This window comes from Triticum urartu, chromosome 4A (assembly GCF_056163025.1).
Source record: "Triticum urartu cultivar PI428250 chromosome 4A, HENAU_Tu73, whole genome shotgun sequence".
NCBI lineage: Eukaryota > Viridiplantae > Streptophyta > Magnoliopsida > Poales > Poaceae > Triticum > Triticum urartu.
The window spans coordinates 485,948,941-485,966,552 of record NC_141876.1 but is presented as its reverse complement, the minus strand read 5'-3'; the positions used below and the strand labels follow the sequence as shown (position 1 = coordinate 485,966,552).

General features: G+C 43.0%; 3 protein-coding genes across 3 annotated transcripts; all 3 read left to right on the top strand.

Moving 5' to 3' along the window:
* Nucleotides 1-2,104: 2,104 nt before the first annotated feature.
* Nucleotides 2,105-10,219, top strand: LOC125552221 (ERAD-associated E3 ubiquitin-protein ligase component HRD3). Its single transcript, XM_048715710.2, has 6 exons — nucleotides 2,105-2,756; nucleotides 3,940-4,428; nucleotides 5,705-5,920; nucleotides 7,920-8,243; nucleotides 8,868-9,110; nucleotides 9,683-10,219. Exons 1-6 carry the CDS (start codon nucleotides 2,193-2,195, stop codon nucleotides 9,875-9,877), a joined length of 2,031 nt encoding a protein of 676 aa, XP_048571667.1. The 5' UTR covers nucleotides 2,105-2,192; the 3' UTR covers nucleotides 9,878-10,219.
* A 732-nt stretch (nucleotides 10,220-10,951) lies between these two features.
* Nucleotides 10,952-17,295, top strand: LOC125554822 (uncharacterized). Its single transcript, XM_048718226.2, has 7 exons — nucleotides 10,952-11,204; nucleotides 12,714-12,786; nucleotides 14,328-14,438; nucleotides 14,879-15,189; nucleotides 15,312-15,384; nucleotides 15,492-16,091; nucleotides 16,314-17,295. The coding sequence occupies exons 3-6, from the start codon at nucleotides 14,330-14,332 to the stop codon at nucleotides 16,088-16,090; spliced, it is 1,092 nt and encodes a 363-aa protein (XP_048574183.2). The 5' UTR covers nucleotides 10,952-11,204; nucleotides 12,714-12,786; nucleotides 14,328-14,329; the 3' UTR covers nucleotide 16,091; nucleotides 16,314-17,295.
* On the top strand, nucleotides 12,963-14,314 carry LOC147976258 (uncharacterized). Its single transcript, XM_087518652.1, has 2 exons — nucleotides 12,963-13,470; nucleotides 13,552-14,314. The coding sequence occupies exons 1-2, from the start codon at nucleotides 12,970-12,972 to the stop codon at nucleotides 14,224-14,226; spliced, it is 1,176 nt and encodes a 391-aa protein (XP_087374778.1). The 5' UTR covers nucleotides 12,963-12,969; the 3' UTR covers nucleotides 14,227-14,314.
* Nucleotides 17,296-17,612: the final 317 nt, after the last annotated feature.

Genomic DNA, 17,612 nt, shown 5'->3' with positions numbered 1-17,612 from the left:
AGGAGGGTGTCATTAGCATACTGTAAGTTGTCCACAGCACCAAGGATGATGCTAGTCAAAAGTCCAGAAATCAAGCCATGATTAGCAGCCTTGACAAGCATTTTAGAGAAAACATCATAAACTAAATTAAAAGGCAAAGGGCACAGGGCCCCTGTTTGAACCTCTTACCCCCCCAAACAAAGTAGGGTTCATTCGTGAGCCTCTTACCCCCCCCCCCCAAAAGTAGGAAATTCACTTAGCACCAAAACCTTCAGAGTTTAGCATTTCAAACAAAAAATCCCAAGTAACTCTGTCATAAGCCTTGTCATACTCCAGCTTAAGAATAAGCCCCTCAAATCCATCATTTTTAACCTCATGAGTGATGACCACACTCTCCAAAATGAATATACCTTTAATAAAAGCAGTCTGATTTGGAGAAACAAGTCTATTACTGTTTGGGAAAAAACTATTAGTCATAGCTTCAGTAAAAACACATTTAATTAAACTAATACGCCAGAACTTCTTCGTATTTATCATCTACTCCTACTTCTTTAAGGATAAGCACAGTCAAAACTAGTTCTAATTTGTGCACATCCAAACTTCCTTCCTCAAAGTCCCTGACCAAAGCAATAAAGTCAGATTTGATTAGGTCCCAGAATGTTTGATAAAAGAGAAAGGAAAGACCATCAAGGCAAGGAGCTCCATGAGCATATATGAACCCAAAAATGGCTTTCTTAATTTCTTCCTTAGAGAAGTTGCGCTGGAGAAGGTCATTGCCATCCTGAGTGACCAACTCCTCATCCTTCCATTAGGAAGGGCCCAAATGACATTGAGCTTGTCTTTAGGACTAAGAAGGTTTTAATAGGATAAACAGTACCATTATCACTATTTAATTTTAACAAGTGATTTTTCTATGCCTATGATTAGCTAAAGTATGAAAATAAGCCTTGTTTTTATCACCATCTTCAATCCCACGAAACCTAGATCTTTGCCACAAGGCAACTTCCTCTTTTATGCCACATAATCTCTAACTCTTTCTTGATGCCATTCACTATAGTTCTGTCATAATCATCTAATCGGTGATCTTCAGAAAACACATCCAAAATATCAAAATCCTACATGAGGTTTCTCTTCTTCTTTTTTAATTCAGCTTCAAGATTAATACTCGAACCTTTTACTTTCTTCCTTAAAAGTCTAGTTTCTGGTTGCCATATCTCAATTGCAGAAGCTCTAGAGGTGGGAGAATTCCAAACATCATGTACAATTTTTTTTACATTTCTGGATGATCAAGCCATCATTTTATAAAATGAAAAATCTTTTGGGAGGTAACCCTCCTAGCACAAGTATCCAGTAACAACGGCGTGCGGTCAGTACCCACTCCGGATAAAGAAGAAAGGACATGAAAGACAAAAAGTATATATTAAATTTGACATGTTTGAAGGTTATAACATGCATTTAATCCACATTCCTACACATTTTTAAAATCCTCCTCACATAGTTGCTTGGATCTAAGAGGGACATGGCGATTTATGGCGTGGCGAGATCCTTACCTAGGATTTGGTGAGATGGTGTGCGCGATACTTTAAATGAATGTCTTGAGTCAATGAGGGGCGCCAAACGATGGTGGCACCCCCCGGGCGTTATTATTCTCCTTGAAGATATTGCTACAAGTTAGCTTCACGCCCTATTCGTGGGGTGCTAAACGTGTCTGGTGCTGAATGTTAATTTTATTAATTAGCGGTCTTTGTTTTGGTGGCATGAGTGCTGCTAGCAAAACTGCACTGTCGGGAAGCGTTGTTGTTGATTTGCTTGGTTGCATTCTAGGTCTACTTTTTTCGGTTATCAAGGATGTTACATGGGTGTTCTCTAATCAACAATCGAACGTGATGTATATAGTTTTCTCGCCTAATTTCGTTATAAATCGAACCACTTCACTCTGATTTATGAAATGGCATAGCCTCGCTCTCTCACGAGGTTTATATGTATTTTCGAAATCAAAACTCAAATAGGAAATCTAGCGATAATCAAGCCCCAGCCAATCACGTCGCGCGGTACACGTCTACACCCTGGCCTCGATATACACGTCACCGCGAAAACGTGACGCGCCGTCGTTGGCCACCTCAAACTTGGCCCCCACCTGTCAGTCTTATTGGTTAGCACCCCCTAAATTCCGAACTCACTGTACCACCGGGATCTCGTCTGGTTCTCCTCCGATGGCCGGCGCACTCCACCGCCGTCTCCTCCTACTCGCCGTCCTCACCGTCTCCGCTCTCCTCCCCCGCGCCGCGGCCGTACGCCCCTTCGTGCTGGTCCTCTCCGGCGAGGACTTCCTCAAGGACCCCTCTGGCGCGCACCCCTCGCTGCCATCCGCCGACGGCGACAGCGAGGACTGGGATGACTTCGCGGACGACTCCCCCGCCACCGACCCCCTCCTCTCCCCGTCCTCCTGGATCCCCCTCCTTGACCCCACCACCCCCTCCCCGTCGGGCGATCAGCCGGACCCACCGTCCGATGCGCTCTTCGTCGCGGGCGTCCGCGCCATGATCTCAGCGGCGTCCTCGGGGGACGAAGCCGCTTTCTCCACTGCGTCCGCGCAGATCGACGCTGCAGCCGCTGGGGGACACCCCGGCGCACAGTCGGCGCTGGCGTTCCTCTCCGGAGCTGGAATGGCGCGCCCGGTGTCCCGCTCGCGCGCGTTCCTGCTGCACAAATTCGCCGCCGACGCAGGAGACCTCCAGTCTAAGATGGCGCTCGCCTACGCCTATTTTCGCCAGGAGGTGAGGTGATTCGGTTCGATTGTTTGCTTGCTCGTGCAATTAACTAATTCTAATGGGGATTCTGCGATTGGAGGATTTTGTATGTGGGTTAGCTATCTAGCTTGCGTTGAAGGGATAAGCCTCGCATGGTTAACATCAGACATATGTGAATTTTTGTCTCCATGGGTTCTTTTACTCCGTGTTTTAGAACGTTTTTAGTCGTTGGCTTGGTTTTGTTAAATTTATATAAATGGTAGCCTATGGTATTGTTAGTTAGTACATGTAACTTATAACATGATTTTGATTTTTACCTCCAATGTTGCAGCGAATTTGTTTACGGGCGTTTGATGTTATGTTTAACTGGCCTTCTGTCTTCATCATCTTAGGAGCTGTAGTAATGGGGTCATATTTATTTAGGACCAATGTATGTATTCCTGTGAATAACTAGCAGTCTGATCAAAACAACACAAATCAGGCTGATGAAGTTCAGTTGTATTTTTTCTCTTTTGACTGTAGTTTTTAAAATGCTCCCAAAGTCCTCTGGTATGCAATTAAGGCTCACATACCAATGCCCTTGTACATACTAGACTCATATATCTGCCAATACTTTACTTTTATATGATCTAAGTAAGAACGTCAAGGTTTGTTTTGTTGTTGGTGTTCAAGTTTGTCGGTTAGAGGTATATATCGTGCCAATGTTACTACTATAAAAAGCTGCTGTCTTTTGTATGGCATTTGTATCTCAACAGTGGGGATATCTGTTGCACGGTTATCTTGACAATTGTTATGTTTTGGTTGCATGAAATAAAGGAAAAGGGTATAGTGTTTTCTGCTTGTTCAAACATATATGTCATTATCTCAGCTCATGTAGCTTCCTGCCTATTTATGTCATTGCTTTGGCTTGCTTGTCCTTATTGTGCAATCTTTGTGTCATTTCAGAACTTTATTGAAACACATGAATGCCTTACTATCGTTGTTTCAGTTCTATAGTCTAGTCTGAAATCTGGTGCTTCGATATCTAGTCTAGGTATGATGTGGCATCACTACATCATTTAATTATCTTTACTCTGGTTTTGCCACTGCACTTTCAATCGATATATATGGTCTATGCAAATGATTTGGACCGGCTGGAACACGTTTGAGTTTGGCTAAATGTTATGGCTAATATTGGATATTTGTTGACTTGAACGATTTGCTTTTACAGATGTATGAAGAGGCTGTCACACTATATGCCGAACTTGCAGAGGCTGCTCTGACAAGCTCCTTAATCTCGAAGGAGCCACCAGTGATTGAACCAGTTCGGCTGCACAGTGGAACTGAAGAAAACAAGGAGGCCTTGAGGAAGTCCCGTGGTGAGGACGATGAAGATTTTCAAATCACAGAGTACCAGGCACAACGAGGCAATGCTGCCGCAATGTACAAATTAGGGCTTCTGTACTACTATGGACTACGAGGACTCAGACGTGATTATGGCAAATCATATCATTGGTTCTCTAAGGCTGTGGAGAAAGACGAGCCACGTGCTATGGAGCTTATGGGGGAGATCTTTGCTAGAGGTGCTGGAGTGGAAAGAAACTACACCCTAGCATACAGGTGGTTGAGACTTGCAGCACAGCAGGAACAGTACTCAGCTTACAATGGACTGGGTTATCTCTATGTGAAAGGCTATGGGGTGGAGAAGAACTTGACAAAAGTAAGTATTGTGCATTAGAATTTGGAATGCAGTTGAGTAGGCCATAACTCCTCTACAGTATAAGCTTGTTGCCGTGGACTGTTTCTGCTGCTAGACTTGCCTGCACTAAATATTCTGTGGCTACATTTTCACCATGCTTGCTGCTATCTTTGTTATTGGTAGAGATACTGCCTGCCAGCTAGATTTTCTATAGGCTGTTTTGGTAAATTATACTGCTACACATCTTAGTAGACAGGAACTCAAGTCTGACTTTACAGTAGTCTGGATGTACAAGTTCACCAGTGATTCTGTTGCCGTGGATGAACAAAGCGATCACATTTGATCAAGGCATACAACTTTTTTGTCAATGCACGACTTACAGCTGCCATAGAAAGTTGTTAAGGAGTATTAGTATTAGGTTTATGAGTCCTATTAGGCTATGTCCTGATCTGCTTCAGCGCCGTAGCTGTGTTGTGGTCTTGCTGTTGGTTGAAGCTAGGTTCTCGTGACGTATGGTCTTGGCTGTTGGCTGAAGCTCGATTCTTGTGATGTGAGTAGTAAAAATAAATGATGTTTCCATCGGTCCGCATCTCTCTCGCTGCCCTCTGACTCTTGATAGTGTTCCTTACATTGATTATCATATTTTTTTTCTAGTGTTACACTTCTTCAAATGCAATGCCTAACAAGGAGGGGTGTTAAGGAGTATTAGTATTAGGTCTAGGAGTCCTATTAGGCTATGTTTCCTTTCCTTGTACCTCAAGTCTTGTGTAATATATATATGCCCCTTGGACTATGCAATAGAGGTAGATTGCACCCATAACAACAGTAACCATTAAAACAATCCCTATCCTGGTATTGCTGATGTGTTAACAAGCCTAACAAGGAGCATCTTCGAGTAAGTTAGGAGAATGGTTTAGTATCACATTCACATCAATTTTTCAAATGGATGGATATGATGACTGCAATTTTTTTGAACATAGTGATAGTAATAAGTATACCCATGTTCGCTAGGATGTCATTAACTATGAAGATTAGATATTTTGAGTTGCCGATGGAGAAGAATTCAAGTGACAAATTGACAATGTTCCGCAGTTCTGCACTATTAGTTGTTAATAAATGCTAAGACCTATGAAAATTTCAATTTACTTGTATAATCCATTTGGCCATTAACAAACACAAGTTACCAAATTGAACATTTCACTATCTTGATGGTTTCAACAATACACAGTTCTGTATTGCAATAATCAATGTACTATAAGCTCGAGGCACTTACATTCTTTTACTTACCTTTTTGTAGGCAAAGGAATATTTTGAAATTGCAGCTGACCATAAAGAGCATGGGGGTTATTATAACCTTGGTGTTTTATATCTAAAGGGTATTGGTGTAAAGAGGGATGTGATGACAGCATGCAATTATTTTCTTCGTGCAGTAAATGCTGGGCAACCAAAAGCTATTTATCAAGTGGCAAAGTTGTTCCAAAAAGGAATTGGTCTTAAGAGGAACCTCCATATGGTAATGATAATTATTTTGTTGTATCAATTGCTGAATTAAATCTTCCACTGCCACAATTATGTATGATGTTTCATGAGCATTCCTTTTCCTTTATCAAATCATCATCAGTGTATGAGTAAGGGGTGCTCTCATGAGCCATGCGTAATTAGGCCTAAGATGCCCAATGAGTAGACTGTGTGTTGTGCCTCGACACTTTTCTTACTTTCTTAGAAACCCGGTGGTGGAAGTCTATCTCAGTTCCGTTATGAATTTATCACATCCGATATGGATATATCTTGCCAAACTTTCTAAATTGATTCAGTTCCTGAGGCTACAACCAAGTTCAACGGGTTCATAGGAATTATTTCCTACCAGTTAATGTCTCGCACAATATTTGAATAGTGTGTAGTATAAATAAGTGTATTGAGTAACCGTGTGTTTTCTTATAGCAGATGATGTTGCTACAACACACTGGGCACAGCGGGCTCTGCTATATTTCAAGAAGTCTTCAAATTAAAGAATCAATCTTAAAGTCAAGCATTTGAATTGCAAAAAGCCAATATGCTTACATTATAGATATAAAATGACGCCAAAACATATAAACCACACGAAAATATCACTATTCAATTATTCAATCTTCATCCTCGCATGTAATGACAAACATAACTTGTTTTCACTTGCTTCTTTTATCCAAGCAAAGAATCTGATTTGGAACACGTGCAGTAGCTTGTAAGAGCATTTGTATGGAAGTATTGCTGAATGCTCCGTGATAGAGCTGTCTGCTAGAATACGCCAAGTGTGCATTTTTTTACGGTGCTATAGCAGGCCTATTTTATTTTATTTTATTTTCTTGCATGTGCACCATCTTAGATTTAGGGTGTGTCTGGTTTGTGCCCCAGTTAGCCCAGCCAAAAAAATTGGCACGCCTGTGTGAGGGCATGACCAAAATTTTGGTAAATTAACATTGTTTGGATTGTAGCCAATGTACTTGCCAAAATTTTGGTAAAATTGCTGAGACTTAATTTGGTTTGCCACTAGCTGAGTTACCAAATGCTTTGTAGGGGTAGCTGGATTGATTAGTGTTTGATTTGATTTGATTTTAATTTGGCTGTACCTCGAGACAACAAAGAAAGACACATTAAAAAATAAGTTTTTCTGTACTATAGAAATCAATTAACTATAATATGCCAAAAATAAACATTCAAGAGTATAGAGAATCACGACCGAACCAAGATAATTAGTAGTGGTTTTATGACCATTAGTCCCTACCCGCAGAAAAGAAAAAACCCAGTATAGTAACAAAACTATGTTGGGTAGCCGCTTACACGGGATTGATCCATCCAAACAACACGTCAACGAAAAAAATCCATCCGTGATTTCAAACAACTGCTCGGTCATCACGTAGCTACCCATGCGATTAATCCGCCGTACTGATGTCTTTTATTAACAAACGCTGGATGAGACCATGGTATAAAACCAAAAACAGAGCGAGACCCACATAAAGAACAGGCGAGGGCATGCTGCCAATTATTTGGCGAGCGTTTTCCGCGCCCTCGCTGCGCCCACGAATTGGCGAGAATAACATGCAGGCATTCCAGGCGGGCTGGGCGAGCCAATTTTTTGGTGCTAGTCCAAACGACAGCCAAATCCCGTTGGCGAGCCGATTTTTTGGAGAGGCTGGTGTTGGTGGTAAACCAAACGTACCCTTAGAGTGCATGTGCTCTTTCTCATCTTTATGTCTGCTTGAATGGACTATAGTCTATTAATTAAAGAAGTGGCATGTAATGCTAAAGTATATATTTCCATTTACAAGATTGAATAGAAAACCCTCTGCCCAGGCAGATCAAACTGTTGTTTCTGTAGAGAAAGATAGAAGGCTGATTTACAGAAGCATTAATGCTATAACATACTTTGTCGGTTTGTTTTAATGATATTAATCTGTTATGATACAAATAGGGAAACATGAATTGTTCGAAATATTATTATCAAAGGGCTGAATCTTTGGTCTTTCTTGTTTCAGGCAACAGTTCTGTACAAGTCTGTTGCTGAGAGGGGCCCCTGGAGCTCGATGTCTAGGTGGGCTCTAGAATCTTATCTAAAAGGCGACATAGGGAAGGCATTGCTCTTATATTCTAGAATGGCAGATCTTGGGTATGAGGTTGCCCAAAGCAATGCCGCCTGGATTCTTGATAGATATGGCGATGAACATATTTGCATGGGAGAATCTGGCTTCTGTTCAGATATGGAAAAACATCTCCGTGCACATGCTTTGTGGTGGCAAGCATCTGAGCAGGGTAATGAGCATGCTGCTCTGTTGATTGGCGATGCCTACTACTATGGCCGGGTATGTGAAATGGTCCTTACTTTTAGTTGGTATAACACGTTTCTCAAGTACCCTCTTGATCCTATCTAGATGATTGCAGGCTTCTGCTAAAATTACTTAAGAAATTCACATCAAGCACCATATGTTGTAGGCTAATATTTTATGTCAGAGATGTGGTCCTCATTTTTTGTTTTTTTCTCTTAGTATGACTACTACAGATTGTTAAAAACATGGTAAACAATAATATAAAGTGCCTTAGGTTTGTGTTCTGAATTTTGAAAAAAATATGGAGTTTATGTGGCACCAATACAAGCCATATGTTTGCACCCAATAGAAGCCATCTGTCTCTATGAAGTTATGCACTTGTACATAATGTCTTTTGAGAGGAACCAACTGTCATGTTTGATGAGACAACTTCTCCAAAACCACTATTTGGATAACTAAGTAAAATATATGGCTTCTAAAATAAATTCACACATGAAATGTATTTGAAAACGGGATGCGCCTGCAACATAGTTGTGGAGTCTGATTTCTGCTTCTAAATTTGCTTTTGCATTTCAGAGGTACTAGGGGACTGTGCGCTCTCTCGAGACTTTTCATAGTATCATTGCTGAAATCACATATTGAATCTGTCCTGTGTTACAGGGTGTAGGGAGGGACTATGAGCGTGCAGCAGAGGCATATATGCATGCTCAGTCACAGTCTAATGCCCAGGCCATGTTTAACCTTGGGTACATGCATGAGCACGGTCATGGACTTCCCCTTGATCTGCACTTGGCAAAAAGATATTATGATCAGGCTGTGGAGGTGGATTCAGCAGCTAAGCTTCCTGTCATGCTGGCACTAACTAGTTTATGGATAAGGAAAAACTATGCTGGCAGTTTTATGGTAAGACATTATTTTCTCTTTGTATCATCCATGGCTTAGTTGCATACAAGAAATAGGAAGTATCTGTATAGTTCACTTGTAGGTAATTTCAAGTTTGTTTCCTTGTATGGTAATCTCTGTTGCCGTTTAAGCGATATTATTTGGCAACTTGTTTTCCTGGTCCATTTCCCACTCTCTCCCTGCTGCTCATCTTTTTTAGTTTCTAGCTGGTTCCCACTGGTTGCTCATATGCAATGAACTGTAGCATCTTCCAAACATAAGTTATTTTTAGTTTTGAAATACCATGCCTGCAGCAGTTCACAAACTGCCTCAGGCTTCAGTCTATGCTTCCTAACCTCTTGATTTCTTTACCACCTCTAGTTCTCTCAGTTACCTGGAGTTATGCTCTTTCAAGATTGACAATACATATGCCAACTTGTCTGTTCATCCCTAGCCACCTGATGGTCGATGTCTGCCTTTTGTTCTTACTATGCATGCCGTATTTGTATAATCATCATGGTCATATTGAGTATTGAATCATGCTAGATTGTTGTACTCCTTGCAGTTGGTAGCTAAATCTTTCTTAATTTCAGGTTAATTTTATCGACTCGCTGCCGGAGATGTATCCTGTAGTCGAGGAATGGGTGGAAGATGTCCTGATGGATGAAGGGAACGCAACAATATTGACTCTATTTGCTTGCCTTGTAACTGTCCTGTACTTGAGAGAGCGTCAGAGGCGGCAAGTGGTTGCAGACAACCCCCAACAGCCTGACGGTGCACCCAACTAATGCCAAGATGAGGGGGCCTATGCGATGTGATTAGTTGAGGTACATATGGCTGTTTATTCTCAGTTTTAGCGTCAAGTTTTTGTTGAAATGCGAGAAGCGATGAAATGAAATGCTCATACTGGACTGGAGTCCTACAAGCGTGGAATTCTAATGGCTTTCGGAGGACAAAGCGTGGCCAAGCCTACAACATTTGTATACCAAACTGACTAGGATGTGAACTGGGTCGTAGATGTATGATATTGAGAGATGTTGTTGTTCCAGGTGAAAGTTCACCATTTCTGACGTAGACATGTGCCTGTAAAAGTGTTGAAGAGTTTTTAAGAGCGCTTGTGTTACTCGGAACGTGCTGGTTCTGATGGTCTGTGCCTTGCACATCCTGTCTGCCTCCATATTTTGTCTGCGTATCTGGATGCAGCCTCGGAACTTTTAACTGGAGCCAATCATGAGCTGCTGTCCAGAAACCCTTATCATGCGCGCAATGAAGGAAATGCATGCATCAAAGTTTCATCCATAGCCTGGTACACTTAACAGGCACAGCGGCCAACCTCTTTAATATTGCGATATTTTAAACTGACATAATCTGGAAGGATACCGTGAAGTACTTCTTGATTTTTCTGTTGCGCATGCCAAGAAATCCTCGCCTCCTGATGAACTCAACGGGATATTGATTACGGCATCCGCATCAGGCGCAAAGAAATTTCTGATTTTTCTGGTGCCCATGCATCCTCACCTCCTGATGGACTCAACGGGATATTGAGTACGGCATCCGCATCAGGCGCAAAGAAATTTTGGTGAATAATATCAGTTTTCCAACCATTGGTGTAATCATCAATAATGTTAGAGACTTTTTTTTAATGGATCATTGCCCAACTGGCCCATTGGTTTGAGAGTTGCAGTGTTTGGAATCCATCTATCCGTCCAAATTGAGATGTACGAGCCCATCACCGACTGCTTGATCACTCCAACATTCAATGCCACCAATCCTGCTATGATTGATTTCCAGGTAACCGAGGCCTCGTTTGTTTCGCGTGGATTGGGGGGGGGGGGGGGGGGGGGGGGTCGAGCGGGTATTCCTCGCGTGGCCCAGAATCCTCGCAAATACCCGTTGGCCCATTTGGTACCCGGGGTTTTGACGGCCCAATCCTCTCGATTCCCCGTCGATTCATCAGTTTCCACGCGCTTCAGAACCCTCGAGCCCCCCCTCGAGGATTTGCTCGCCCGACTCGCTTCGCCGCTCGATCCGAGACGCCGCCGCCGACTCCTTCCAAGACGCCGTGCCGCCTCGACGCCGGCGATCTCCTCCGGCATACTGGACTTCTCCCCGGTGGTTAGTAACCGCAACCCTTCCCCTCCCCTCCCCATCCTCTCCATGGCTGCCACCTCCCGCACGCCCTCCGTTCGCCTCGCCCTCACCGGCAAGCACGCCAAGAACGTCGTCTCCTACCCAGCTAGCTTGCCAAGAAAGCCGTCCTCTTCTAGCTCCTCTTCTACCCTAACCCTAGAGGTCGAGATTTGTCTCAATCTGCTGGGGTGCGAGTCGCGGGGCTCGGAGCGATTGGCGCTGCGCTGCTGCTGCTGCTGCGACGAGTGCTGGTGAGACTGGCCATGGACGCCGTGCTGCTGGCCCTTGTCGTGCGGCGGGTGCTTGTGGACCTGCCTCATCTCCAGGTTGTGGATCTCCTCCATCATTGGCTTCCACAGCCTCACCCTCGCGTTGATGAACCAGTTCGACACCTGCACCGCCATTATTAACCCAACATGTCAACCAAGCTCCAGAAACAAAATGGCATGGTAGCGGCAACAGTGACCAGCTTTGCTGCTTACCTGATTCCTTGTTAGGCCCGTCTAGTTGGCCAACATTTGCTTGTCGCCATCAGTAGGATACCTGCAAAGTTTCAACCCGAATATCAGACCAATGCAGCAGTACTCTTGATTGCAACACGTTCAAAAGGGAGATGCGTATCTGTTTTTCCTATTTCCAATCTTTACTTTCAACTCTTGCAATTGTTAGTAAATGATTCTTACTCTCAGATGTACCATGATAACAACTACACTAGTACAAAATAGGCTGTAGATAGACAAAAGATGGTTTGTTCTTATGAAGAAAGAAAGAGTTGCTATAGAAAAGTACATGATCGCAATCACCACTTAGTAGTGTAAAGTCATCTGCAATTAGAACTCACTGGCTAGTGCACTGCTTTTACAAGATTGCGATTTCTGCTCATATTTAATTTTAATCTATTTGGAGACTTTGGAGGTGTCTATACCATTGAAGCCCATGTAATCTTGGTGTGTTGTAGCAACAAACTGCTCAGCCCATGTAATCGAAGCCTAGGAATGGAATGAGCGGTGCGGCCCAGAAAAGAACTAGCATTCAGTTTAGGCTACAAATGTTTGCAGCAAACATTCAGTTGCATATAGGACGTGTCTCTTTTGTTCCTAGCATTGTTGTATCTTAACATTTCTTTCATTTACTACATCCTTGTAATCTAGGGAACCATATCTTCAAGCTAGAGTTTAGGCTATATATTTTTGCAGAGTTTATAAATCTATGTAGAATAATTAGGATTCAACAAGCGTAAACCTGTTACTTCCCTTGCCAGTGAATTGATCTGATGAAATGAATGTAGTTTATACCTGATTGCTGTTGTTTATTCAAGGGAAAAGTCTCTTTGATTTTGGTCTTGATTCTAATTGTCCATCTTCTGCATGTATTGGAACAAACCATCCTACGATGTTTCTATTCAAATGTGTGTGTCGACAGATTAGAAATAATGATGAAATTCTGCTACTTATAATACTTATGATGAAATGTGTTTGACTCTTATTTTCACAGCCTGCCGCTTGGATCCTTGTTGGGGTGGACGAGTTACCTCCTTCTTGGGAACCTGTTGCCACGCCAAACTTCGGTAAGCTACATAAGCTTCTTGGTCTCTTGAACTTGTTTCTTTGCCGAAGTAGTATATCATACTTGATAGCTCTTGGTCATTGCACATCTTGGCACACTGATGATATAATATTCTAGATCATTATGTATGTCTTATGAATATAGTTCTTATTTGTTGCTTGTTTACTCTAGTTTTAGTGCCAAGATGAACTCCGAGATTATTGATCGAATTAGGAAGAGGATAAGTGAGGATGATGAAGATATGATATCCTTTATTCTGCCTGTATTGCATCGAATGCGTAATAGAGGACCCGTCGAGAGAAAACAGCGACATAGCTCTATCCTATATGGCAAGAAGCGTGTTGACGATATCCTTAGAGGGCATGTTAAGAATTGCCTCGTAGCTTATAGGATGGAGCCACGTATCTTTCGGGATTTGGCATCTTATCTTAGAAGAGAAAATCTGATATCCGATACAAGAATTAAGGTAGAGAAGTTAGCCTTTTTCCTGTACATGGTGTCTCACAACGCGTCTTATGAAGATCTCCAGCTAGAATTTCAGCATAGTGGACAAACATTTCATGAGTACATCAATGAGTTCTTCAACATCGTCCCTGTCTTAGCTAGTCGGTTTCTGAAGCCTCCGAACATTGATGAGCCACATCCAAAAATCTCCACCGACACAAGATTTTATCCTTACTTTCAGGTTTCCATTTTTAACGCTTCCACAATTCCTTTTCTTATCTAACTTAATAGTTCTTTATTGACCTGCAATGTTTGCTTCCAGAACTGTTTAGGAGCCATTGATGGGTCACATGTTCCTATAACCGCAACACCTGGGATTGCTGCTCCATTTCGGAATAGGAAGGGTACCTTGAGTCATAATATTATGGTTGCATGCGACTTCAATTTAAAATTCACTTTCATATCATGTGGCTGGGAGGGTTCAGCTACGGATGCGAGGGTTCTTCATTCTGCAATGAGCAAGGGATTTAAAGTACCTGAGGGAAAGTTTTACCTAGTTGACGGGGGTTATGCAAACACTCAGTCATTTCTCGCACCTTATCGGGGTGTCCGATATCATTTGAAGGAATTTGGTCATGGATATCCTCGGCCACAAAACCACAAGGAATTGTTCAATCATCGGCATGCTGTTCTATGGAGCCATGTGGAAAGGTCCCTAGGAATTCTTAAAAAGCGCTTCCCAATTCTTCACGTCGGCACACTGCATTCAATCGAGAACCAAGTGAAACTTCCCGCAGCTGCCGCAGTTCTTCACAATATCATCAAAATGGAGAATGGTGACGAGACTTGGCTTGACAACCAGCTCGATAACATAGCGCCAAATGCTTTTTTTGATCTCCCGAATGGCGACGAGAATAACTATGGGAACAACGACTTAGGGAACACTCTTAGGGATGAAATCGCAATGCAAATGTGGGAAGCATACCATCCTGAATAGCCAACATGATTGTGTGTGTTTTTATGATATATATACATATACTAATTAATTAACTTCTCTTGTCTTCATCATCTAATAATGTAGTGTGTGTTGAAATGCAGATATGTATCCAAAGGGGTCCCAAAAGTACAATCTCATGAAAGCAAGTGGGAAAAAAGCTTCACACGGTGCCAAGAAGCCATCACCCAAAATTAAAAAGACACCTCCAAGAGGTATTTGGTCTACTTAATCTCCATTTCTCAGATCTTGCCAATTAAGTTCTGTGCTTGCTGTTATGTTTGGTGAATGATATCTTTCAATACTACATGTAGTGGTGCATTATAGCAGAAACAAGTCTATAACATGAGTATATAGACTACTAGAGTATTATTTAGCTAACAGTTTTCCCAAAAGAAGCACTGCTCACTTATTATGTTTCGTCAATGGTATGACATAATCACTAGTAGAGTATAAATTAGAGAATAAAGTAGCAGATGTAGGTCACACAACTCACTCTACTATAGATAATGAATAACTCACTCTTATCATGTTGTTGGAAGTTTTCACTAGTCCTCCTAAAGTTCATCACTATTTGTTTTCAAATTGAATGATAGTAACTCCTCTTATCATGTTGAGCATTAAGTTTGAACAATGTAAATTTGTGTTGGTGTAGTTAAAAAGCCAAGAGCTCAATGGAACCCAGCTTTGGAAAAGGGTTTGGTTGAGATACTTCAGGAGCACAACACTCCGTACCATAGGGGACAAAATGGTTGGTCAACTGAAGCGTGGAATAGGATGGCTGATTTATTTCATGAAAGATATGGCCACACTAATTTTACAAAGATACAGATTCAGGAAAAGCAAAAAGACTTGAAAGCTCAATACCGACTTATTAAGGATGCTCGCAAACAGAGCGGTGTCAGCTGGAACTATCATACACACATGATAGATGATGACGCGTATCTTTGGCAAAACTTGATGACTGTAAGTTCTAGTGTAGTGCATTTTGTCTTTGCAAAACTTGATGACTTGTATTCCATTCTTTTGTAATAAATCTTGTTTTCGAGCAATCTAAGTTTTATAAATCATTTCTTTTATATATACAGACGTGGCCAGAAATAGTTAAGTTCCAGAATAAGCCATTTCCCCTCTATGATAAGCTTGGTGATCTGTATGATGGTGAGTTACTGAGTTGAATGTATTTTCATTTCCTCTCTTTTTGTTGACCTTTATAATGAATTTTCATTGCTGTGTGGCCTTTAATGATAACTTGGGTGTTTGTGCAGGGCATATAGCAGAAGGTAACTTCAATTTCACATCAACTGAGGTTACACAAGTGAGTGATGGTGATCCCAAAGTTGAAAGAGAGAAGATTGCCTTCTCTTTTGACCTGAATCAATACGATGATGATTTACACATGTATGATGATCCAAGACATGCCGCCCCAAGTGATAGTCCAAGAGATGCTGCCCCAAGTGATGGTCCCAGAGGTGCTGCCCCAAGTGATGGTTCAAGAGATGCTACACAAAGAGGTGGTGTTGCTGCTTCAAATAACAAGCATGTGAAGGAATCAAAGAAGGGTAAGAAGCGTGATGATCCTATGGTGGAAGTGATGACACAATATGTGGAGATCAAACGGAAGCAAGCGGAGGAGGAGTCTGCTCTATTGGCCGGGGCAAAAAATGCCCAAGAATTCTCCATCAGCAAGTGCATTGCTGTTTTGCACAAGGTGGAAAGCATCCACCGCAATGAAAGAGCCACTGCCTACAAAGTGTTCAAAAGTGTTGAGAACCGTGAGATCTTTCTTAATTCTGCCGCTGAAGATGAAGAAAGTGCAGCAGTGTTTCTTCGAAGCGAAATGGCAGAGTTTACTCAACGTATCTAAGGTAAGCTACCTTGTTCCTATTAGCATCTGTATATTCTGGTCACTTCAGTTTTAGACTAGTTCTACCCAATTGCCGTGTTGTCACATAAAAAGCTTGTCAATTATTTTAAAACTTTGCTCTCGTGTTGTTTTGTTATTGTTACGGCATATCTCTCTCAAGGTAGTTTTGGTGATTGATGACAACATGTTTGCGGACTAATCTTGTGCGTTGAATTATTCTCAGATTCTCCCCTGGCACGAGACGCTTTCTTCCCCTCGGAGTGTATTTCAAGACGGTGTAGCTCTTTCGTTTCTTTCTCGGTGGACTAGTTGCGTAGAGGGCACCGTACTATCAAGAGGGGGTCCGCTGGGGTTTTGCATGGGTGGAATCATCACGTACACATCAGCTTCTCACCCTCCGAACTTTTCCTGTCCATTGAAGAGATCTCTCCTCTCTTCCTTGTTCTGTCTGGGTCTAAGCAGCAGTACCGCGCACCCAGCGGTAGTACCGCTGAGAAGCCACAAGCGGCAGTACCGCTTCGAAGCGGTAGTACCGCTGTGGCTCCACAGCAGTAGTACCGCTGGGGGCCTGGCACATCCGCCGTGTCCTCAGCATATTTGAGAGATCCCTTCTCTCTCTCGCACACCCCAGCGGTAGTACCGCACTGCCTGCGGTACTACGGCCGAAGGGTCACAAGCGGCAGTACCGCTCCACAGCGGTACTACCGCCCTTGACCCCACTACCGTAGTACCGCTGGGTAGTCTGGCTCCTACCACCTCGATTCGAGAGGTCTTTTTCTCGTGTCGGGTTTTGCGGCACTAGTCACGGTTGTAGTGGCGGTAGTACCGTTCCAGGAGCGGTAGTACCGCCCTACCACCGCGGTAGTACCGCATTTGGGTCCGTTCCCTACTAAGTCTCCTCAGCGCGGCAGTACCGCTGGTTGGCGCGGCAGTTCCGTCGCCTGGCGGTAGTACCGCCCCCTCTCAGCAGTAGTACCGCCCTGTGCGGGGCTGGTTGGTGGGGGGCAACGGGATTGTTGCCCCCACTATAAAAGGGAGTCCCCTTCCTCCTTCTCACCTACCTCTTCCTCCCCTAAGCTCCATTTATTGCTCAAGCTCCATTAAATACTCCAAGCTTCATTTCCGCCCGATCTATCTCTCTAGCCAATCAAATTTGTTGATTTGCTCGGGAGTGGTTGAGAAGGCCCCGATCTACACTTCCACCAAGGGATTTTTGATTCCCCCACTCATCCCTAGCGGATCTTGTTACTCTTGGGTGTTTGAGCACCCTAGACGGTTGAGGTCACCTTGGAGCCATATTCCATTGTGGTGAAGCTTCGTGGTCTTGTTGGGAGCCTCCGATTAAGTTGTGGAGATTGCCCCAACCTTGTTTGTAAAGGTTCGGTCGCCGCCTTCAAGGGCACCAATAGTGGAATCACGGCATCTCGCATTGTGTGAGGGCGTGAGGAGAATACGGTGGCCCTAGTGGCTTCTTGGGGAGCATTGTGCCTCCACACCGCTCCAACGGAGACGTACTTCCCCT